Source organism: Opisthocomus hoazin, chromosome 20, assembly GCF_030867145.1.
Source record: "Opisthocomus hoazin isolate bOpiHoa1 chromosome 20, bOpiHoa1.hap1, whole genome shotgun sequence".
In the NCBI taxonomy this organism is placed as follows: domain Eukaryota; kingdom Metazoa; phylum Chordata; class Aves; order Opisthocomiformes; family Opisthocomidae; genus Opisthocomus; species Opisthocomus hoazin.
The window spans coordinates 17,514,307-17,539,508 of NC_134433.1; the positions used below are offsets into that span (position 1 = coordinate 17,514,307).

General features: G+C 41.1%; 1 protein-coding gene across 8 annotated transcripts in view; it reads left to right on the forward strand.

Moving 5' to 3' along the window:
- The window catches only part of PITPNM3 (PITPNM family member 3), a 126,371-nt gene that overhangs the window by 25,307 nt on the left and 75,862 nt on the right, over nt 1-25,202 (forward strand). For 3 of the 8 annotated variants that reach the window (XM_075439887.1, XM_075439891.1, XM_075439889.1), the window contains exons 4-5: nt 3,543-3,585; nt 13,746-13,853. In XM_075439887.1, the coding sequence (XP_075296002.1) occupies nt 3,543-3,585; nt 13,746-13,853 (151 nt within the window). Of the gene's footprint in view, nt 1-3,542; nt 3,586-13,745; nt 13,854-23,385; nt 23,406-25,202 lie in introns of those variants that run through there. The other 5 variants (XM_075439892.1, XM_075439888.1, XM_075439890.1 and 2 more) reach the window with 3 other exon arrangements.

Sequence of the window (25,202 nt, forward strand, 5' to 3'; positions counted from 1 at the left end):
AGTGGGAAACTGGCCAAAGGTAGTCTCAATCTGGGGTCATATCCAAAGCAGCTAATTGTGGAAGTTCCTGTTGTTTTGTTGAAGTTGGTGAATAAATGTAGAAGTGTGGATACATGTGTGTTAAGAACAGAAACTGTTATGTGTTGGAGGAGGGGGAGGCAGCATTGGAGCGTTGTTGGTAAGCATTTCGGTTAGTTTGGGTTTCACGTGGTCCTGCAGAAGCAGGGAATACTGGTACAAACTGCATGCCTCCCCCCTCCCTTGGGCAGTGTACTGCTTCCTAAACAGGTTATAAGCATTGATTTTAACAGTTGCTGTGTAACTCTTCTCATTGAGTCCATGTACTGCAAACTAGGCTGTGTTCACGCTCCAAAATGAACAATTCCAATTTTTTCCTTTATAACTTAGACTCCAACCACTAGTATGAAGACAAATTTAAGGTTTTTCTTCTTATTGTGGCCCTGTTACCTTGATTACTTTTGTTCTTGGTATCTTGTTTTTGTGCTAAAAAAACCTGCTTTCCTTATTTCCCTGCCATTTTGGGGGAGTTTATGTGCTGTTGACAAATCTAGCAACTTGCAGCTCTAATTTCAGCACAGAGCCTACTGGCTGGAGTAGCTGGCAGATCAAGCGCAAGGAGCCATTCATACATTTGGAAGTTAAAACCAGTGTATGTAAGCTTCCACCTACATATTTATTGTGACCCTTTTATCAATGTCCTGTGGACTGACAGAAATGTTCCCTACAGCATTTGAGCTCTGGTACAAGTTCTCATTCAGCGAACACTTTCCTCATAACACCTCACAAATTTAGCAAGATGTCCTTTCCAGGAGTAGAAAGACAAAAGATATGGCTAGGGAATAATGTGGAGAAGACATGGCAAAACTGATCATGTTGGATCACACCAGACAGAAAAGTGTGATTATCTGACTTAGACTGGTCCCTTTTGGGCACTGGACTCTTTACAGGAGGCAGTGTGAGAAAGAGGGTAGAAAATAGATGGACTGTGGGTACATACGGTCTATTTTAAGGCACTGATTTTCTGAGTCGTAGAAAAATATTCATTTTATTTCTAGGTTTTGGTTTTCCCAGTTGTAAGCTATTAGAATTTTTTTTCTGTCCGGTGTCTGGAAATTAAGAGTGGTATTTAAGAAGCTGTTGATAATTGTTATTATTAAAGTACCTGGGAGGTGATTTCAGGCTTTTTGTGGACTCCCTCAGAAGAAGCAAAGTTAACAGTTGATATCAAGTTTGTGATAAGATGCGAGTGGTAGTATCACTGTTTGCAGGGGATCCTGTAGCCACTTTCTGACCTACTTTAAATTAAAATGAACTCTGACTTCAACAGTTACTCTGGATTTAAACTACTCCAGCAGATGAGAATCTAACCTATCGGAAACATATCTTCTTCGTCATTTCTTTATATGTGCAGTAGGCTTCTGATTTAGAATATGAGGGCGTGTTGTTTTTTTTTTTCCTGGCTTCCTGGGTGTGTAACTGTAGCAGATATTATGGTCAAGTCTGCTGACAGCTTTGCTAATGATTGAACAGGTGGCGTGGAATACAGCTGAGTTTTAGTCTATGTAAAAACTTTTGTCATTAGTTTTGCCTTCTTAAAATGACCCTTATGGCATGTCTCTGGTATTACTATGTTCATATAAAGCTGAAGCCAATAGATATGTGGTATATATTTCAAGCCAGGCTCTGTGTGTACTTTCTCGGGATTCTTATTCATGAAAGAGGCTATAGTAGCTCTCTGCTAATTAAGAGCTGCTCTTAATTTGCTGTACCTTTCTCTCCTGAAAATAGATCCACCTCGTCTCATCTATTTAATTTTAAAATGCTCTGCTGAGCAGCTTGAATATTTTTTGGAAATGTTGCCAATGAACTAAAGTGGAAGTTTGGGAGTTCTAAACACTCCTCTGTGTGTTTGTGCTCTAAAGCCACAGTGTGATGTAAAATTCTATTGCACTTAGCAAAAAGCATCACAAGGTGTGAGGATGCTGACCCTTATTCTCTAAAGTACATGAATTTTAAGAAAAGGCTGTGTTGCAAAAATGGATGGTGAATGTCTTAATGTTAAGATATCTATCTTTTCCTGCCTCAGTTTTATTGGGTGTCATTTCCCTCCATGCCCCCTGCCCCGATTTTAAACATCAATGGAAAGCACTTCTGTAAACATGTTGTTTTCCATGTGATGCATTCATTGCTGATGACGTGGTTTACCATTGTTTTGGAAAAGACCCAAGTGCTTGATGTTGCTAGTGCTACTCCTGCATCTGTGGCATTAGAGTAGCTCTTTGACCCTGGTGTTTGTAGTATATTATATCTATGGACTCCACTCATAGTCTTCCATTGCCTTCTCTGCTTACAGGACTTTCCAAGAGACAAATATAGGTATAAAAGTTTCAAGGTATTTCTGTGCAAACTGTATGCAGCAGTCTTCTAAACCTCCCTGTTCATAAATCTTTTTTAGATATTTCCTAAAACAGGTAGATAGTGTCTATTCTTGGTTACAGATACTTGGCTGTGTAATTTAAAGCCAGTGCAGTGTCTTTTCTCAGATGGCAGATTTGATGCTGGAATTGAGTTGCTCCATAGCAGACACTGTCATATCATGACAATACCAGTTTCAATATTTTGATGCTTCCAAAATTTATTTAAAATACTGTGAGTTTATCCAGAGTGTCATCACTTCTTGTAATGTGTTGTATGTTTCCTGTTTTGTTTAGTGCAGACGATGATACTAATGTATGAGCAGTAATTTATTACTGCACCAGATCCACACAACACTTCAATAATGTGAGGAAAGATATCCTCTTCCTGGAGTTCATGCATGTTAAGGGAGCCTCATAGTTCCCTGAAGCTTATCTAGATTCTTTCCAGGTGAAAAAGCCCTATCAAAATAAAAATAAAGTCAACACTGGCTGCTTAAGTACTATAAAATTAAGGTGTCTGTTTTGAAGTTTTAGGGATGTTTTCTTTAAGTCTGTTTTTTCGGAGTACCCAGGCTCTAAAAATAAAGAATACTGTAAATTACATAAATTGAGAACCCCCAAATTGGAAAAATTTGGAAAAAAGTAAGATGAAATCTTAATCTTCTATTTTTGAAAAGCATCCCATTGTCCCATCAAGCCCCTCTTCATCTTTATGCTTGAGAATATTTTCTATCTTTCTGTCAAACTGAAGTGATTCAAAGGCTTATGCAGTCTTTCCTCTCAAAGCCCCGCTCACTCTCCATGTGCCTAGAATAGGATGTAGCAAGAGTTGCTCAGGCCCAACTGAAATGGACCTCGTTTTTTGTCAGCAACAGTTCTGGACTAGCCAATGCTGTTCAGCTGTGGCTACTCCAGTGGCAAACTTCAGCAAGAACACTTGTATAAAATGTGTTTGATTTTGGAATGGAGAAGACAATCCCAAATCTTCTGTGTCTCAGTCTACTGCCTCCATTCTCTTATTTCCTCTTTTTTGAGATAAACCACTTTAAAATGAGACTGTCCGTGCAATAATGTTTCCATTTCTAATGCTGTCCACTGTCTCAGCTTTTCTGTGGCAGGATGATTTCCAGAGTTTGGAAGGAAGAGGGTAAGTGTGTGCATGCAATATTTTACATATTATATTTTAAATATATTTGGGAAAATGTCATGATACTCCTAGTTTTTGAGCACAGAACGCTGTGTGTAAAGTATGTTGGTTTAGCATGTAATACAGCTTTCGTTAAATACTTTTAATTTTTTTTTATGTCAGCAGCAGTCTATGTAGTCTGAAGTGCTTCTAATGACAATAGCTATCCTTTTTATACTTGTTACTTGAAATAAAAAGTGACCGCTATGTATAGATAATTAACGACATCTGTTACTGAGTTGTTAATCCTCTAATAACAGACTTTTAGTGAGAGATAGTAATTTAATATTTGATAAACTGCTTATGTGGATCAAAATTGAATGTGTCTTGGAGACATCTAGGCATAAAGAGTGTGAGAGATGGGGGCTCTGTTCCCACTGGGTGTTAAATGAGAACAGGATACTGAAATTGTTTAAGCTGCATGGAAATCCTAAGCGTTAGTAAGTGGAAGAGTTAGAAGTAGAAAAGAAAAATAGTCTCTGCTGATTTTCCTCCATGCTGCCTTTGTGCTTTTCAGTGGTGTCCTACCATGTGTGTAAAACAGCTGTCTTGAGGGTTTCAGCAATGTTTCCAAATTCCATGTGAAGCTGGAATTGTAACTTTAAGCACCAACTCGTACTTCAAATTTTGTCAAAAAAAGAGAACTAAAATGGTGATTCAGACATTTTAGATAGGGTAGTTTCTTTGACGCAAAAAATGTTACAGAGTTCTGTCTTTCAGAGTATGATTGCTTACTGTGCTTGATGGAATATTCTTTTGAATTGTCAACATCCATTGTTCAAGAATGCTTTGAAGGTTGGTGTGATGACTGCATTTTGGGAGTTGCTGAGGCATGGATCATAGACTAATGAGAAGAAAAAATGCACTTGGAATTCACTGAACATAGTCTGTGTTCAAGCTAAGTCACAGAACAGACTTCAAAATACATTTCGCAGGAGACTAAAATGTTGGAAAACAGTGATTTTCCACTGTCCGAGAGAGTTTGACACAAGTATTTCCAAGTTTTGATTACTTTGTTAGTTAGCTTGCAAAATTGCTCTTAAAATCAAGTTTTGTTCAGGTAGATTTCCAGAAGAAAATTGGTATGGGGAAAGAAGTGTCATTGGTCTATTGAGCAACCAAAGATAACATTGTTTATCTGTAGTATCTTATAATGATCACGTATAGATTTTTGCCACTACAAAAGCCTTACTGTACTAAACCCTTTGCAAATGCTCAAGGGATGTGTTTTGCAGCCCTGTCTTTGTCAGGTTTCGTTCTTAGTAGGTGGGTGGAGACTGGCTGAAGAAATCAGCCCAGAGTGGAATCATGTTACTCAGAGCCATAAACTAGCAGTGGCTGAGCTAGGGGAAAAAATGGCTCAATTCTAGTAGTCTATCTACAATTAAATTTGCTTTCTAGACAATGCAATGCATGTTTAAACGTGTTAAGTCAGTATCTTACTGTGGGTTTTTAGTTCTGGAATGTTTCAAGGAGATCCAGCTGTGGTTAAGGCCTTGGGTATTTCATTTGCCTTGGTCAGTACTGCTTCATATGCAAAGCAGACTCACTAGGTGTTACAACCTGAAAGTACTACTTTTTAATAAAGAAGTGAGGAGAAGAAACAGTTTAATTAATCAATCCATAGGGGAATGATCCAAAATCATACTTTCTGACTATTTTTGGCATTTGATGTGAGCCCTTGAGGTCTCTGAATAGACACTTTGTCATCTGAGCAGTTGGTTCTGCTGCCATGCCTCCGTTTGTCATTACTCAAAAATAATGTCCCACAGCAAGGGTGAAGCTGACTCAGGAAATGGACTTTGTGCTAGGGAGTGCACAGTGTATCCCCTTCTTGCACTACCCAAACTATTGTTGTGATAGTCAAGCTCTCACTCTCTAGGCACTTCTAAAGTTGGTTTTGATGACTAACTGTTCAAGGATTTGTTACAGGTTACTGAGATAAGGCGTCAAGATAGGAGGATGCGCATCCTTGTGAATCCACAACCAGGGAACAGTGGTCAGTCGTTCTTGGGCGTCAGCAAAATTTGTCAGATTGATGCCCCTAGAGTGAACTATCTCATTAGAATGTGAAAACCACACCTCCAGTGCTGAAAACACCTCCTCCCCAGATGAAGAACCTTACTCATTGAGCACGCCCAGTAAATTTAGGGAGCACTGTATGTTTAAATCAAGGCAAGAAGAGAATTAACCAATCATAGTTAGGAGGGTATGGCTGATAGGTGGAACTACTATTTTTAACTGTATAAATATGTGATGTGGTTGTAACCAGGCGTGCCAGCTTTGTGGAGTTGCCACCTAGCACCCATCTCTGCGCAGAAATGATTTAAACAAATATCTTGACTCAGTGAATACACTGGAGTTTGCACTCAGGGCAAACAAACCCTCATTTTTGGGACAACAGTTTGGTAGCTGCTACTCACCTGTACCTCTTGCAGAGGTAATCAGAACTTCTGATGTTCATGCATTTTTGGAAGAGTGGGTGGAAAAGGGTAATATTTTATGGGAAATTCCTATGTGAAATGGTTGACATCTCAGCTTTCTGTTCTTTTTCTGGGAGCTAAGCATTGTGAGTGGGCTTTCTCTTAAGTTTAAATATGTAAGGAAGAAAAAAAGAATTGAACAGTCCCATACTTTCATAGTGGTGTCCATCACTGGCCTTGCTGAAGCACATGTGGAGGCTTTCTCAGCAGTGTGCTAGTCCTGACTCCCTTGCAAGTGTTTTGGTAAAGATGGTGAAGCGAGAGGTTGACTTTGATGTGTTTGTACAGCACCAAGGCGAGGTTCTAGCCGAACTGGTCCATTATGTGTTTGTATCATCAGATCCCAGCCATTAGAACTTTGCATTTCTTATTAATGAGTCTTGAAGGAAAAGTATAACCCAATTTTGAAGAAAGTGCAAGAAGGATGCCATCACTTTGTTTGTTCATAAATTGTTATCTATGCTTGTTCCAACAGAGTTTTAAGTTGGAAGAAGAGAGTTCTGATACAAGCCTTTTGCTGTTTTTTTTGTGCCGAAAAAAGCAGAAATGGTGGATAGTTTTCAGTACCAGCTCTTAGAAGGATGGGATGCAAGGTGGGAGTGAGCTGTCCGTTCTAAAACAGAGTCCTCAGGAGGCAGAAGTGAAGGTGACTAAACTGATGTTATTAACCTGCCTTCCAATCTGGCAGCAAGCTTAAAACTCTCCGAATTGTTTGAAGGAAAAGATGGTGTTTACAAGGACCTGGTACTGGATAACCTCAAGGATGACAATACTGCATTTATATTCCATAACTTACTAGTGGGAACTGATACCTGTAAATGTGAAATTTCCACTTACCAGAGTGATTGTAATTAAACTAAACTAGATCCTTGCTGTTTTGAGAAGACAGGAAAGCTTTACGATAAAGAGGTCCCTCAATAACACTACTTAGACAAACTTGACGTGCTGTTTTGAGAAGACAGGAAAACTCTAAGATAGAGAGGCTCCTAAATAATTCTACCCCAGACAGCTCAGCCTTGGGAGGGTAGAGGTACCAAGCTACAGAGATAAAGAGGCACCAAGAGGGCAACAAGACCAGAGCAAAACAACCTGGAAGGAAACCATGTACGTAATCTTAGAACTGCATCTGTGCAGAAACAAAGGTCAACCAGTGGACACTGTGATGAGGAGTATAAGCCTTCATCTTGAGACCCCCAAAGACCACCCGAGGACGCTAACAGACATGCGTGAAAGATATTAACATATGCTAATTAGTTCTTGGAAAAGTCACGAATATGCTAAGCATTTCTTGGAAATATAATGAATATGTATATTGTGATTGTATTTAACCTGAAATGACAGGGTGTTTGGCACGCACGTTTGGAGGAGAGATCCCCTGTGTGCCTGGCGCCGCAATAAAGAATACCTGCTTAATAGCCCTCTAACTATTGAGTCTTCAACTCTGCATTTTCACAGCATCAGGATGTTAGAGTTTGTTTGCTGGCCTGCGTACTACTAGTAGGGCATAGGTAGAAAGGCTTCTCTGGTATAGACTATCTCATTATTGGCTTATTGCATTTACTTTTGAAGTTTGTTGTTTTCTGGCGCTGCTGCCTGTAAACCATATAACAGTGACCACACTGTTCTGTCAATCTGATCAGCATCAGCAATTAATAAATTTAAAAAAAGTAACAATAGGGCGTCTATGAGAGGTAAAGAAAGGAAAGGAGGATTTGGTGTCATGTTTGTGCATGTACTCTTTTCATAGAATCATAGAATATCTCAAATTGGAAGAAACCCACAAGGATCATGAAGTCCAACTCCCTGCTCCTTGCAGGACTGCATAAAACTAAACTGTATCACCAAGAGCATCATCTGGATGCTTCTTGAACTTTGGCAGGCTGGGTGCTGTGACCACTTCCCTGGGGAACCTGTGTGAGTGACCAGCCACTCTCAGAACCTTTTCCTCATGTCCAGTGTGAACTTCCCCTGATGCAGCTTGATTCCCTATTCTCATGTCCTCTCACTGGTCACCAGAGAGAGGAGATCGGCATCTGCCCCTCCGCTGCCCCCCAAACAGCCTTTCAGGAATAATGAAGCGTTTAAATTTTGGGAAAACAAATGTTCACAAAAGATACTAGCAAAAGAGGTGGAAGGTGTTTCTATGCTCAGAAGCTCTCTGGGTGATAAGGGACTTTGTATCTTTGGCAGAGGAAAACATATGTGTGGGCTAAAGTAATTGGCATTAGCAGTGGATTAAACATAGCACTAGAGAAACCACAGGAGTTTGTGCTGGAATGAGGAGAACCTGTCCAGGAGAGAAACTGCCACTTTCATCTCTTAGAAATCAAGTAGTCCGATACCCTTATTCAGTCTCCAGCATTACATTTTCTGTAATGTTTTTTACCTGTATTTCTCACCCATTCTCTATTTTTTAGAGTGCTTCATCAGTGCTTGATATTCTTGCAGCTGAAAGGGCTTTCTGCACAGTGCAGCTGGAGTTGACTGCTATGTTTCTTTATGGGAAAATCTGGAAGCTATCCCAGACTCTACATCTACCCATGTGTAATTTGCACTTCAGAGACAGCATGAAGTAGAGGATAGAGGGCACAGCAGTGAGCACAATTAAAATGTAACATTAGTAAGCTGTTTTTGCATTCTGAAAAAACAGCTGGGGTCAAACCCAAGTTCCTCAAACAAAGAAATCTCTGGCTGACAACCAAGCACCTGTGTTTGAGGTGAAGCAGTTGTACATGTTTAGACTGTTGATTCATCTGCCGTGGCTACCTACTTAATTTAGTGAAATCCATAGAGAAAGGGAGAAATAGTATTTTACTGGTTCGTGTTGCCCAACTTTCCTTTGTTTCTTGCTTTCCATGGGGTATGCAGTAAGTTAGGCAGAAAGTTCTCAGTTCATAGCAGGGCTGAGTTATACTTCCATGTTGGGAACTTCAGGCTTATTAGATTTTTATGGCTTGGTGCTAGCAGATTTTCCTCAGGTAAATGATGATCACTAGAAGTATTTCTTCTGTGTCGAATGTCCTAGCAATGTGAACTTCCAGCTGTGTGTGAACAAGGTAGAAGCTTTTCACAGTTTGACCAGGCAAGGGATGGAAGGAAAGATTCAAGGTCGTCCTGTGTTTGCTGGCAAGGCACTGGAAGCAAGGAAAAACAAAATGCCTTTCCCAGGGTTAGGCAGGACCCCAGGTTCTGTGACAGCCACAGAGAGAATCGAGGTCTTTTGAGTAAGAGTCAGCTACCTTTACATGTGCTAACACCCTCTGTGTCCTTCAGACTTTTTAAATACTACTTCCATACACACAGTGTTTGGAGACCTTCTCTGTAATGCCAGCTGTTTGTTTTCACATTGCTGTTCTGTGAGCAAACATTGTCTTAGCCAGGAAACAAAATTGTCCAATAGCTAAATAATAATGAAAGACTTCGGTGAATTTGTGGCTTTCTGGGCAAAGTATCAGGAATTCTCAAAAATCCCAGTACCAATTTTGCTACAGTTTGGGCGCGGAGGGCATAATCTGTTCATTCCTCAAGACTCTGAGGCACAGGGGCCCTGTGGGTGCGCGAATGTTGAAGCGTGACGGGTAGAACTGGGCTTGCAGTTAAGGGTTCTGCCAAGAAGACACACCTCTGTCTTGGGAGTGAGTTCTCATTTTACAAAGTCTTCCTGAAGTACAAGCGTTCTGGCTATACGCATTATACACATACGTAACATTCTCTAGTATTTTTGATATTTTAACCCCTGAGGTTCACGTGGCTGTTTCTTTTAATGTATGTCGTCACACTGCAGTTCACTGGAGTGGGTTAGAGTAGGGGCTGCCTTCTGGTGTTATTTGTCCCTCTTTGCAGTGACTTGCTCTTAAATTCTTTCATGCGTGCTTTGTTCTGCATATTGAGGATCACTTTATCATTTCATGACATGCCACTGCCCCCCACTTTCCTCCTGAAACTTCCGTGAACTCCTCATAGGCATAGAGGTGTGCTTGGCTGAATACAATCCTCATAGCTGATCAACTTTTTAGATGCAGATAATGTTAACTCAGCGTTGAGCTCTTTGCCACGGTATCCCTGCTGAAGCTCGTGAAGGTAAACAAGTTGCAACATAAACAAATGAGAGTTCAAGGCAAGCGAGAAGTAAGGAGAGGAACAAGAACAGAAAGAAGGATAAATTGAGCCTTCTAAGGAATCAAGGAGTACTTTGTATCCCTTTGTCTTCTCATAAAGAAACTGTAGGATAAAATAACTTTTTGTAAGGATAAACTGCATCTCGTACTTTTACTTGCCAAAGGAGGCAAACAGCAAGAGAAGACTCCAGTGCTGTGAAGTGAAATTGCCTTTGAAAACATAGGTTGTTTATGGAGGTCAAGACTGTCTGTGAAATCAGAACACCTTGGAGTCTGTCTTGGTTTGCATTATGAAAAATAGTTTGACCTGCATCCAGCGGTGCAGACGGTGGCTTGCAGTGTTCAGTCCTTGTGCCTTCCCAAGGGTGCAGAAGCCAGCAACTCCTTCCTACTCCTGACACTTTTCTGTGCCTCTTTATGTAACTGACTTTAGAGATGTGATAATCTATTTTGTGCTAGAAAAAGTAAAGCAGAGACTTTACATTTTTGTATGCAGTCTGGTAAGGAGATAGAATACCTTTTTTCGGTGATATTATTTTTTTTTTTCCTTTTATTGATGATGCTTGCTTGAGGTTGAAAGTCAAAATTCAGAGTGAATTGTTTCCCCACTTTCCTTTCCTTTTGTGGGCATTTAAGTGAATTTGCTTTGAAATATTATTTTGAAAGATGGAGGTGCGTGATTGTGTCCTTCTGTGTAGTGATCCGCAAGTCATAAAATTCCTTTGAAAACTCGGAGGTCCAGATAACCAGAGAAGACTAACCAGATACCTTGTTTACTCCATTATATGCATCAGTTTATTCCAGTTGAGAAACTGTCTTGCTGACTTAGGTGTATTACCATGTGATTTTGGCTTCATTGTCTGGCTGGTTTTTGGGTTGCCGACAAACAGTGTATATAAGCAGACATTTACAGAGTGGCCTACACATTTATCCTTCTTAGCCTAGTTTGAAACAACTGGGAATACTGCACCTTGAAGACCTGCAGGCTCACCCAGTTCAGAATGCCAGCAGATGGTGAGACGAGACAGTCTTCAGAGGTGCTTAATGCTTGTGGGAGCAGTTGATACTGCTGAACATTGTAGCTGTCCACCAAACCACAAGTGCTTGAATGTGGATATTCTGTAGTGTTACGCAGTTGCACTAGGTTAGTTTCTCAGGCTTGTCCTTAAGGGTCTTCTTTCCCATTATCTAGTCTGGGAAAGAGGCATGGCAGAACTCTGGTTTGGAAAGCACGTGTGTGTATTTATAGAGGAATTTCATGCCTGGATAGTTAAGCACTCTTAAGTAGAGGGAGCAAAGTTGGTGAGAAACATAACTGTTTTCTTTAGACTGGGAGAGGAAAAGGGGTCCCAAAACTGATGGGAAGGCTGGCGGGTGATCTGCAGCCTCCCTTCTGAATTGACGTAGGGGCAGGATCTGGAGTGCTCTAGGCACAGGTGCCTGGGACTAAATACCATTGTATTCCAGACCACATATAATGTTTTCTGTCCAACTCAGAAAGCCGATAGAAAGGAGAAACAGTCTGCCCTCTAATCTTACTTCATCTTTCTGCTAAACAGTAAGGCCATCTGGAATGCCTGGCTTGGTAAATGACATAACAGCAAAAATGATAAGAAAATACTAGATCTAAATGCTCAGACAATTTTGGAGCCCTATTTCTCTGCAAGAGACAGTTCTTTAGCATCCTCTTGGTACAATTCCTAAGTGCTAAAGCCCGTACTGGGGCAGATCCTCAACCAAAAACCAGCTGTCTAAAATACCACTGAAAGGCTGGATGAGGCAGCTCTCTCTGGTGGCACGTGCTGCATGAAGGTGGGTAAATGAGCTGCCTCCTCTGCGTTGACACTCAGAACCTCAGTGGCCCCATCTTGCCTTCCCTCATTTCACTTTGTGGTACCAGTTAATGCAGGAGGAGTTTGTCCCACAGTGGACCAGCTGTCCCTGAGTTTTAAGTGAAGGTTTCAGTTGCTGTCTTAGTCGCAGGAGGTGCAGGATGTCCTTGGAGTGGCTCAGTCCATCTGCAGTGGCTGTGTCAGGGTGTCACCAAGCTGCCTTCAGCCAGCTCTTCAGGGCACTTCAGAGTCACCCCATGGCTCATTCCGTCTCTCCTTACGGAACTTCAAATGAATCAGCCTTTGTAAGAGAAAGTGACAAAAACCCAAGCAAAATGCAGTTCTAAGTGGTTGGGGTTTTTTGCCTCAGGAAGCAGCTGAGATTGCATCAAGTCCAGTAGGGGTTTTGCTGGATCCAGCTTCTCTGATCAGTCTGACAAATTAACTTTAGGACCTTTTTTTTTTCTAAAAGGTAGGACTTAGGGGGAAATAAGATAAGGTGACAACTGTGAAGTGATTCAAAAGCCTTTATACAGATCCACTTTTCTCCACCCTAGTACCAAGATCTGTCTAAATGAGAGAGGTACACATGAGAGAGCATGAAAGAACATAAATTTTTACGTCTCTTAGAGGCCCACTGCAAGGCCTGGTTGCCAACAGATTCACGTTTCTTTTCTTGTTTGAAAATGTGGATCATTTTAGCCAGAAATGTTCTGGCCAAATTCTTCTGTTTACTCCCATAATAGAGCCCTTCTCTTCATAATAGGCAGTAAGAGAGGGCAGAATTTGACCCATTCTCTGAATCTGCCTTAAGAACCGTGATTATTCATATTTTACTTCTTTTCTCTTTTTTTCCCCTGTGCACTTACCCTAGGTACAAAGACCATTCTGGGCTGTATACAGCCAGGCTGAAATGCTTTTAGTAAATTTATTCAGAAAGGACTAATGCACCCTTCTTACCAAACAGTTGTTAAATTGAAGGAACATGTTTTCCTACAGCTTCTAAGCCTGCTTGGTTTTCATGTTTTTTTTGCGAGAGAGAGAGAATGTCTGTGGTTTGTGTTTTGTCCTTTCAGCTTAACCCACGCTGCTCCCTGGTTGGGATCCCAATAAAAGACATGGTGTTCTGTGCCATGGGCTTGGTGCCATTCCATTATGTCTCCGTGTCCCTGGATGAAAATATAAAGCTTTGTGTAGCACAGGTGGCTAAAAGGGGGAAAAAAAATGTGCTCGAAAAGCCTGACACTGGTCTGTGAGTCCATTCTTCCCTCTGCTTTGCCTTTTGAATATTATGAAGTGAAAAAAAAAAAAAGTAAAAAAAATTACAAATTTTTTCCAAGGGGGGTGGAGGGAGAATTCTGACTAATTCTCTTACTTGATATTAAACCTCAAAAGTGATTTATTATAAATGTTTTTTTTAAGTGACTGATCAAAAGTAAGATCAAAAATTCAGGCAGTCTTCTCTTTTCCACAGTTTTCCTGCACACAATATATGAAGCGTGTAGGTACACTGTAGAGCATATCAGTAAGCAAGAAGCTTTCCTGGAGAGTCCTGTGTATGCTAACCTGTTGCATATTCCCATTAGGGGCCATGATGAGTGTTTATTTCTTTCCCAATTACTAGTTCTTACCCTGTCTTTTTTCTCTTGTTACTGCCATTTATTCTGTTCTCCTTTTTGCTCCTACAGAAGAGCTGGTGGAAGGAAAAAGCGCCATTCTCATAGGCATGAGCCAGTGGAACTCAAATGACCTTGTTGAGCAGATAGAAACAATTGGGAAGCTGGAAGAGAATCAAGGTAATGTTTGGCTTGACTTACCTATTAATTTAAAGTTAGCAAGAAAATCTGGCTACTGAAGCAATTAGTTGTCAGATATTAATGTAAAAACTCAACAGAAATATAATTTACAGCATCTTGTAGTTAAAAGATTTACATAGACATGTAAGTAGTATTATAGTGCTGGGAAATGAATTGCAACAATCTTGTTCAGGAGGAAACTTCTTTTCTGACAGGCCAGGTAATACAAATTTATTGACTTCAGTGGGAAGTCAGTGTTGAACTCGACTCAACAACTATGAGATAGATTGCAAGACCACAACTTATGTTTTGCATGTTTCCTGTAATCAACATATATAAGGTACTTGGTCATTGTCACTGGATTATTTTGCTCCTTAAAGTCAACAAATCATTATCTGGAATTTTCAAGGACACATATTTTCAGGAGTATTTGGGGCTAGTTTTAGGTAAACATTTAGGTAATTATGTGCCACTGAAATGAATGGGAAATGGGCACTGATAAGCCAGTAAGAATCTGGGACCTAGGACAAAAGCCTAAGCAGTCTTCCTTTAAATGTTACTTTGGCTCCTAAATTGCTTGATCGTTTGAAAATTAAAATTAACTCATTGACTTTGGGGAGAGAAAAGGACCTAATTTCCTTATCTATCGTTGGTATGGGTTCATGTATAATGGTGCTGGTTAATTAATCTAGCTTTTTAAAGAGTATGATGGATTTGTCCGTTTTAAGAGCCTTTTCAGGAGGCTTTTGTTTATGGATTTGCTTCATTAATCAATACTGTGAATAGGTCTATTTTAGTATACAGGCATAGAAAAATAATATTTATCTGAGTCACAAACTTCGTGATCACCTACCATGAGCCTGATTTATTTTGGTAGTATTTAAGTGACAGGTAGATACAATACACACAGTGTATTTACAATTGTGAAATAGGTAATTAGAGAAGAAAAAAGTTCTGGTTTTCATTTGCTCTTACCAGTGATATCAAGGCCTCGCTTATGTTGCTTGGTAACTTCATTTGGAGTCAGAGATTCAACGATAATTTGTAAGAGATACTGCATGTGTTGGGAACATGCCTTTTTCTCTGCTACAAAGTAGCAAGAAAAATTAATACAAAATTGCACCAAATATGAGTTAGTCTTCTAAATGACTTGCCAAGAACGAGCTATCTTTGCATTCTTGCAGTTATGTCTCCATTTCTTGCAGGGCTGGCAAAGATTTGGAATGCTTATTTTCGTTTTAGCACCCATTATATGAGGATAGTTTTGTTTGTTTTTTTCATAGCACTCTTTGTGTTGGGCACCAAGGAAAGAGACTGTTTTTAAGGGTTTCTGCTGTTAAGAAACCAGGCTGGTAAAAGGATTATTGTTTGCATTATGCAGTTGAACAGCTGCAGCAAAGGGAATGTTAGACCCAGCATTGCATGGAAGATCTGTGCAGAAACAAATGAAGCAGACCCCTGAGCTGTAGTCCATCCTTCTTCATACAAAGAGTTTCTATTTTCATTTAATCTAATTCTCTGTGATGTTTTGTAAAAGAAAGAATTCTCGTTCATTCTCTCCTTTTACTTCATTTGTGTTCACATACAGCTGTTAGGTACACTGGCTCCAAAACCTTTTCTAACTCCAAGCATTTGATGAATTGTCCTATGTTTAAGATGCATCTACATTCTGATATTGCTTCACGTGTGCTGCGAGTGTACTATGGATTTTAGGTGAGGGTTCATTGTGCTGATTTTGACCATTCTTTAACAGAGATGTCAGGCGAATGTTAAGAACTGGGCTAGCACAAGTCTGAGCCAATATTACTTGTATCATATCTCATTATATCACCATGTGATTTCACTGCTTCAATAATGCAAAAGAAAGTAAGAGTCCTGGCTGTAATGTATGCTGCAAGTTAGAAATTATCCCTGATGCACCCCTGCTAAATACATCAAATTTCTAAATAGGCGAGGCAGTTACATGCATTTACTTCTTTCCTTTGCTACCTCATACTCTCAGATTTAGTCCTATTGATTAGCTACTCGTTGATATTTTTAAAATTTTTTTTTCCTTACATGTACTCTTCTGTATCTTATCTTCATGGAATTAATCTGCCAGATGCTGATAGGTCACATTGGCAATGTTGTTAGTGCGGATAATTGTATAGTGCTGCTGTTAAAGCTAAACAAGACTGAATAGTGTTACTGATTCAGCAGTTTTAGAAATGTCTGTGATTAGCAACCATCAGATACAGATGATAAAGGCCAAGAGGGAAAGAGGAGGATGTTTGAAGGAAGACTGTGTTATCCTCTGTGCCACAGCAGAAAGATATTTCAGCCTTAGCCCAATTGCTTATAGTGAAAAAAACCCAACAAACCACACCACAGTTTAGGTAAAGCTGCATTCTCGCTTTAAAAATGTTGTGTGGAAAAGAGAAAGATGTCCTAGATGGCTTCTTTCCCAGGGTACTTCACTCTTTCATTTGAAAGATGTGAGGAGTATGGTCTGCTGATTCAGGGGAAACTCCTCTCCCCCACCAGCTGGATTTACTTACGGCTCTCAGAGAGAGCGATGAGTTTGTTGGCTTTGGTTGCAGAGAGCTTTGTTGCAATTCAGTTGGTCTCTAGAGTCAATGGTTTTGCTAGGTGCCTGTGCAGAGAGCAGAGCACAGGTTCTTTGTCATGGTTTAATAAATTGATTAGTAAAGCACATAATTATGGGCTCTTTCAATAACTGAAGATGTATGAGAAGATGCTGTATGCTCTGGATAGAGCTAAAGACCCACTGGACGCTACTTAGGTAATGCTACAGTTCCAATGTGAGGCAGACAAGGTCCTCAGGAACTTTATAAATGGCAAGTATATATTTTAATTCAATCATTGATTCTCAGTAAGTACAACTGAGAACACTTGACCAGCACAACCTTTCTCATCAGAGGTAGAAAAGTCTTTGGGGAAACCTGGCAGCAGCATTTAAATTTATTAAGCTTTTGTTACAGAAAGTAACACAAACAGCAATCAAGCTGAATTAAAAACTCATACAGCTGCATAAATTATATTGATGCAGATGCCTCCCCTGTTGTGGTACAAAAGCATTTTCACACGTCAGAGTCATGCGTTTAAATTTACTCCTGGTACAAGGTATCTGTCCGTTACCTTAAGGAAAATTGCATGTACTGAGCACTAGCAACAATTTCAGCCTGTTGGATTTCAGTGCTTTGCATTTCCTCCAGCTATCTTGAGTTCATATCCTTATTTTAAGTATATATTGTTATTGTTTCTAAGGTTTAAGTTGTTGTTGGTTTGTTTTTGTACTCTCGAGACAGTGCAGTGAAAGTGAGGTGAAGAAGTCTTTGCAAATACAGCAAGGACCATTTGCATACTTTGAATTCAATATATGCTTTGTAGTTCATTACTTGAGTTTCTTGATAGCGGGAAATGAGGTTACTATACATTTTAACTGGCAAACAGGCAAATACTTGTTAGAGAAAAAATACGTCACTCAATCCAAGCTAGTAATTGACATGTAAACTTAAACTTGTCTCAGCATTTCAAAGGATGAAATCCTGGGGGAAAAATGCCATAGCTGGAGTAGGCATTACCTGTGAGGTCAAGACATGTTTATTTGAGACCAAACCTGCATAAGATTTAAAATAAGGTCACATGAATGATAGGGCTGTCCTCTCTCCCTCAGTTACCTGACTCTTGTTATATTTGGCCTTTTTAAAATGTGGACTTGAGAGCTGGAAAGTGTTATAAGAGTTTAACATACCATTTCTTTTTTCTTTTGTCTCACACACGCAAATTAAAGTATGAGGGAATCCAGAAACATCTGAAATGGATGAAGAACGACAGAGCTCTGTAGGGAGATAATAAGTGTTTGCCATTGCAGTTGGAGATTAGCAGTCCTGCTATGATTCAGTCTCCACATACAGACAGCAGGCTTTACTGCTCGTTGCTCTTCATTTTGTCAAAACACACACACACACACGCACCCACATCCATCTTATTTTCTAAAGAGTAGGAGAAACGTGCAACTGTCAAGGAATGGGCAATGCAGTTCAATGCCGATATATCTGGGCTTTGCCAGCTGATCAGCATCACGCATCCGTGAATGTGAAACAGCTTCAATTACATTGAACTGTGGTGAGAAGAAGGTTGCATTGTTTTGCACCTACTGATTGCCCTTCCTGAGCTGGTGACGTCCATGCTGGGAAATTTTTTTCACCTCTGCCTTCCTAATTGGTGAGCAGCTGTCATTTTCTGAATCATTGCCACAGACAGAGCTGCTGTGCATAAATTTGTGCAAGCTACTTTGCAACTTCAGGCATCTTTTTTGGCATCAGATCTAATAAAATGTGCCAGCTTTATGGTTTTTCTTGTGTTGAATTTCTGCTTTTGTCTGTGGCGCTCTCATTTTCTGTCTGTACTCAGTGAGCCAACAGCCATTGCTGGATAACTCTGATTCCTGGCCATCTTACCAGAAATGCCAGGGAGGTTTCTTCCAGGCAAAGGTTGCTAGGCTGCTTTTCTTGTACTGCCTTATTTCACTGAGAGATGATATAGAAGGTGTCTGGAAAGGAGAAAAGTCTTCTGTACACTAGCTGTATATACTGCAAATGTCATGCAGCAACAGAATTCCACCTATAGTTGACCCTGGTACAATTGCAGAAAAATTTCACACTGGCTAATGTGCTTGCATAGTGGTCACTCAAGCAGCAGAGGTGATCAGTAAAGATATGCATCCTTTTCAAGAGCACAGTAATGTTCCTTTCATTGCAGGCTGTACTCTTGCTGCTAATTTTTGGTATAGCAAAATACTCCAGCCAGGACTGACTGATCATGGCAGGATGGGAAAGGCAGCTGTGTTGAAATGGAGTGGTCTTTTTAGCATTTCCTATTTACTCTTTGTTTTCTCCAAATTTTGTTTGGAGAAGCAAAAAAAAGTGTTTTGTTCAAGCCTCTGAATGGCTTTAAAGTTGAGGCACTGCTGTCTCTCAGTGCAGTCATTATCAGTACATGTTGCAGTTAATTGGTAGGAATTTTTGATATGCTGAGCTCTCTGCTACCCTCTAACTGTTGATTGTGTCTCTTCTGCAAGAAAAGCAGGCAAGAACAGCATGAACATATAAAATTTAAAAATTGCTTTGCAGAAAAAAAGTTGACTGGAGACTGTGCTGAAGGTATCCAAACTCTTTTCCTTTTGCCCAGAGGCTTAATTTTTCATTGTTTGTTTTTCAGCTCTGTGCTTTTTATAAAACAAGAACAACCCTAGAAGCCATAAGAGCAGTGGATTTCCAGGCTCATTTGTAGCTTTTATGGTGCAAGTGACTTCTGGGACTGTGTTGTCCCTTGGCTGCTGCATAGCGGTTTGGATGTGAAAACAGTATGTCTGTTCAGTTGACTGGCCAACCTAGCAGCTCTCACTTTCAGCCCTGCACTGAAGTGACAGGAGCCCAACACACCAGTAGGTCAGGACAGGCTATATTTCATTACAGTTGCCAGATATCCCAGAACTGAGTTTGCAAAGCCAAGTTTCCAGAATTTAGCAAATGCCAAGCTTGAGATCTTAATGCAATCTTTATGGATCTCATTTGTCTGTTTGCCCTGTGATACTATTTTTAATTACTCATTAATGTGATAGGAATGCATTGTATGTGCAACAGGTTTGCTTACTGACCTTGACATGGGTAGAAAGAGAGCTCTTGTCTTCAGCGATGGTGGACAAGTTCCTGAAGGGAAGTTTGTCTGGCAGTGAATGGAAAGTGCTTGTGCATCTTTCTTGTCTATGAGTAGCTGCTTCCTATGAAAGCTTCCCTTAGAGAGACGTGAAGATGATCTCCAGAAAGACAGATGGTTTTGTGAGTGGGACGGTTGAAATGATCTATTTTAGATCATGTATTAAAATCACAATAGCAGGATATTTGCAATAATGTGAATTTGTGGTGTAGTTGTGGGACGATAGGTAATTGGCATGTTCTTGTTTGGTCATTATTTCTTCCAAGGAAGAGAAATATACATCTTTGTAAAAGATGATAGAAATAGATAACATCTGAAAATCGCTGTGTGCTATTTCTGATTCTTTTGAGTCTGTTCTTGCACAACCCGTGGTTCTCAGGAGCACACAATTTCTAGCTTTCAGCAGAAGATGTACTTAATACCTGAGGACAAATACACTTGGGGATAAAGTTTGTATGCTCATTAAAATGGCAGTAGGTGACTTTTCTTGTTCTGAACCTTCTCAAAGTTATATTGCAGTAAAGCTATAAAATTACTGAAGACAAATAAAAGAACCTTGACCTCAGTACAAAAAGCAAAAGACCATGTTGTATGATAGGATGAATGTTGTCCTCCAGTGTTTTAAGTAACAGATGATGATTAAGAGCTCATTTGGAAAGCAGTGAAGTTTTATTGTTCTTCTGGTTTGTAAAGAATTTGTGGAGATGCGTGGAAATGTCTGCTTGCTTATGCACATTTGCTGCAGGCTCTGATGAAAACGGCTTCAATGTTTCCTTTAGGGTTTAGGCAGGTCTGGGGCCTGGCCAAGTGATACAGAGAACTGAGCTTCTAGAACATCAGTTAAAATTTTAGGTACACGCGTGCCAACAGTTATAACCATCTGAGGTCATTTTGTGACCTCTGAGAAAGTGAAGAAGCATTCTCATTGCCATCTCTTACACTTCCCCCCCTGCCCCACAGCCCCACACTCCCTGTCCAGCCCCAAATAACTAATACATTTTGACACTGACTGTCTTTTAGCTGGACGTTCCGGCAAATGGACTTCAGGGTCAATGGAGTCTAAACTATCATCTTGTTTATGGAGATAAATCTGCTTTAATAGATGTGGCTATTGTTGAAGTGGGGGAGAGATGCTTACATTGTGTTTGAGAACTGGTGTATTTAAGGCCCTGGTTACAACAGTATGATTCTACAGATTTCTATTCCAGAAACAACTCCTAGCTACTCTCTTAAAGAGCCAAATTATGTGCTTGGTTACTGCATGGAGTCCGATTAAAGTGACTTTCAAGTATATTATTGCACATAAAGCAAAACCTAAAATTTGTCACCTTATTGATGAAACACTTGTGATCCTGACAGGCATTTTTAATTAATTGCAGCAAAAGGAGAATGGGTCATTGAATCATCATAGAATGGTTTGGGTTGGGAGGGACCTTATAGATCACCTAGTTCCAACCCCCCTGCCATGGGCAGGGACACCTTCCACTAGACCAGGTTGCTTCCAAGCCCCATCCAACCTGGCCTTGAACACTGCCAGGGAGGGGGCACCCACAGCTTCTCTGGGCAACCTCTTCCAGTACCTCACCACCATCATAGTAAATGATTTCTTTCTTCTATCTAGTCGAAATCTACCCTCTTTCAGCTCGAAGCCATTACCCCTTGTCCTATCACTACATGCCCTTGTAAAAAGTCCCTGTCCAGCTTTCTTGTAGACCCCCTTCAGGTACAGGAAGGCCACAGTAAGGTCTCCCTGGAACCTTCTTTTCTCCAGGCTAAACAGCCCCAACTCTCTCAGCCTTTCCTCACAGCAGAGGCCTTCCAGCTCTCGGATCGTTTTTGTGGTCCTCCTCTGGCCCCGCTCCAGCAGGTCCAGGTCTGTCCTGTCCTGAAGGCTCCAGAGCTGGACTCGGGACTCCCGGTGGGGTCTCACCAGAGCGGAGCAGAGGGGTAGAATGCCCTCCCTCACCCTGCTGGCCACGCTGCTGGGGATGCAGCCCAGGGTATGGTTGGCGTTTGGGCTGCGAGTGCACATTGCCAGGTCATCCTGAGCTTCTTGTCAACCAGCACCCCAAAGTCTTTCTCCTCAGGGCTGCTCTCAATCCATTCTCTGTGCTTGGGATTGCCCTGACCCATGTGCAGGACCTTGCACTTGGCCTTGTTGAACTTCATGAGGTTCTCACAGGCCCACCTCTCAAGCCTGTCAGGGTCCCTCTGGATGGCATCCCTTCCTTCCAGTGTGTTGACCGCACCACACAGCTTGGTGTCGTTGGCAAACTTGCTGAGGGTGCACTCAATTTCACTGTCCCTGTCACTGACAAAGATGTTAAAGGGTGCCAGTCCCAATACCGATCCATGGGGAACTCCACTTGTTGCTGGTCTCCACATGGACATCAAGCCATTGACTGCAACTCTTGGAGTGTGACCGTCCAGCCAATCATGACTGCATAGTGGCTGCTCTGTTAATAATTAGACCCTTGTTTTCTAACTGTAGAGTCAATGCTTTGCATGCCTCACAAAATGCTATTTTTTATCCTAGCAAGAATGTAGTGAGTGCTCTGTTGCCTTTTAAAATAGTCTAACTGAAATGTTGATGAAAATTAGAATGATGAATACCTCTTGTACCCACTGATTTTGCATGTGTTTTTTAAGCAGTTCCTGCCTAAGTGCAGTGGGTTTAATTACCTATTACCTTCTGTTTGATTTGTTTCATTCTTGTTCAAGTGCATGAAACTCCTTTGCTTTAAGATTGGTCCAACTTAAGTGAAGTTAATGTGCTCATGCTTGTTTCAGAGTAGATTTGTGTCCGGAGCAGGAGTTTGGTAGTCAAGACTTCTTCATACTGCAGCTTGTACTCAAATATATTGAGATGTATACTTTATTGAGTTACCCACTATAGATCATGTTTGAAACCATGGGATTTTTTTAACCTTTCTTAACCCCCAACTATTGTTGTCCCTTAAATCCGGGAAGAGGTTCATGTCCGGTGCACCAGAGCCAATGAGCACACGGAGTCAAGATGAACTCTCTAACCTTTAATGCAGTTCTGTACAGAAAGGGGTGCTAGGTGATAAAGTGCAAAAACTAGCACATCTCTTCAGAGAAACTGTAGGGTTTTATACAGGTTACAACAAGAACACAATACTTGCTTGTTGGTCAAATTTTAGTTACATAATTAGTGTACTCCTGTGCATGTTCTGATTAGTGATTAGTTCATTGTACAAAGGCAGTCCTACATCAGCATGTAAGGTCTCCTCCCACAGGTGTGATTTGTACCATGCTAATTAGCATTAGGTTACTTTTCGACAATCTTACCTCTTTCTCTCCCATCCTCCTGGTCATCTTTGGTGACATTAGCTCATTCCTGTCATTCCTGTGTTATCCTGATGTGATTTTCTCACCTTGAGGAACACACTATGAGGGTATGTTTTCTTCACCTCTAGCTATGAGGATATGTTCATGTAAACTTATAACTTGTATTGATTCATTAGGATGTGTAGTGCTATTTAAGACCAAGGTGTCCTGGTAGCACAGAAGAGCAAATGGAGCTGGTCCGGAGGCTGGAATTTGGGGATATGAATTCCTTGTGAACTGTGGATCTGCTTAGGATAAGATGGTCATATTATTGATGATTCTAGTGCAAGCATACGCCTAAGAGGGTAGCAGTCTCCTTGCAAGTAGGTTGTAACTTTTGAATGATTTGGAGAACCTTCTTCATCTTGGTCACTTCTTTTGCATGTACAGAATTCAGAAGATCTTGGTATCTGGGATGACTTTCACATCATGAAAAGACCATGGAGAATTAGAAGATTGTAGTCACACAATATTTTGTTGGTGAGTGTGTGAAGGGATTGTCTGGCCCACTCAAGAGAGAAATCAACATGGCTGTTACTCAGAGTGCTCAAACAAGAGTTTCCAAGGCTGAAATGGAGTAGTATCCCATATGAAAGGAAGCTCTACAGGGTCAGTTTGTCCATTGTGAGAGGCAAAAACTGTTCCAAAGGGATGGATGATAATAGCCTTCATTGCCCTCAGCTGGTTCAAGGAGATTTGGTTTCAGATCCCAGATTCTGAAATAACCATTATAAATCGATGTGGGATATTTAGATTTCACTGTTCTCTCTTAATTCATCATTCCACCCTTTGCTATGGAAAGTACATTTATATCTTAAAGACCATTTTTTTTTTTGTCCCAATAAGCTGCTCTATCGCTCCCCCTTCTCAGCTGAACAGAGTGAGAACATGCAGTGAAAAGCTCATGGGTTGAGATAAGGGCATTGAGGTTACGTAGCAACTACTATTACAGGCAAAACAGACTCGGCTTATGGAGATTAATTTAATTTATTGCCAATTAATTGTAACAGAGTAGGCTAGTGAGAAATCAAAGAAAACTAAAAACACCTTCCCCCCCACTCTTCCCTTCTTCCCATGCTCAACTTCATTCCCAAGTCTTCTACCTCCTCCACCCTCCTTCAGCAATGCAAGGGGATGGGGAATGGGGGTTGCAGTCAGTTCTTATCACTTTGTCTCTGCCGCTCCTTCCTCCTCACACTCTTCCCTTGCTCCTGCCTGGGGTCCCTCCCATGGGATACAATCTTCCGTGAACTTCTTCAGTGTGGGTCCTTCCCACGGGCTGCAGTTCTTCACAAACTGCTCCAGCATCAGTCCTTTCCACAGGGTGCAGTCTGTCAGGAGTGGTCTGCTCCAGCGTGGGTCCCTTGTGGAGTCATAGGTCCTGCCAGAAGACCTGGTCCAGCGTGGACTCTTCTCTGTGGGGCCACAAGTCCTGCCACGAGCCTGCTCCAGCGCCGTCTTTCCATGGGGTCACAGCCTGCTTCAGGCATCCACCTGCTCTGGCATGGGGTCTGCCCTGGGCTGCAGGTAGAAATCTGCTCCACCGTGGACCTCCATCAGTTGCGGGGGAACAGCCTGCTTCACCATGATCTATCTGCTCTGTGGGCTGCAGGGGGACCTCTGCTCTGGTGCCTGGAGCACCTCATCCTCCTGCCCCTTCACTGACTTTGGTGTCTGCGGAGTTGTTTCTCTCACATTTTTCCACTTCTTTCTCTCTCAACTATTGCACAGTTCTTTTTACCCCTTCTTAAATATGCTATCATAGAGTTGCTACCAGTGTTGCTGACTGGCTGAGCTTTGGCCAGCCACAGGCCCATCTTGGAGCTGGCTGGAGTTGGCTCTGTTGGACAAGGGGGTAGCTCCTGCTGTCTTCTCACAGAAGGCACCCCCATAGCCCCTTGCTACGGAAACCCAATACAATTACTGAACTTTTCTGCAAAATTATTTAAATTCCAGTTCTACCAGATTTGTAGCAGGGGCTTGAACTGGGGCTTCTTTTAGAAGGGTTCCATAAACACTTGTCTGTTGGCTGTTTTGCTGTGAATTTGTCTCTTTTGAAGTCTTCCTGGGGAGAAAAGTCATGATTCTGTGGATAGTTTTGGTTTTAATACATTTGCATTTTCTAAAACGTAAACATTAAAAACTCCACAAATGCACACACACACAAAGTGAAACGGGCAAACCCCAAATGAACCTTGACCGCTTCTTTCTTTTGAAACTCAATTTTTACAACAGGCTAAAGGCAGTCATCTTTAGTTCCCCAATCACAGCATCCTT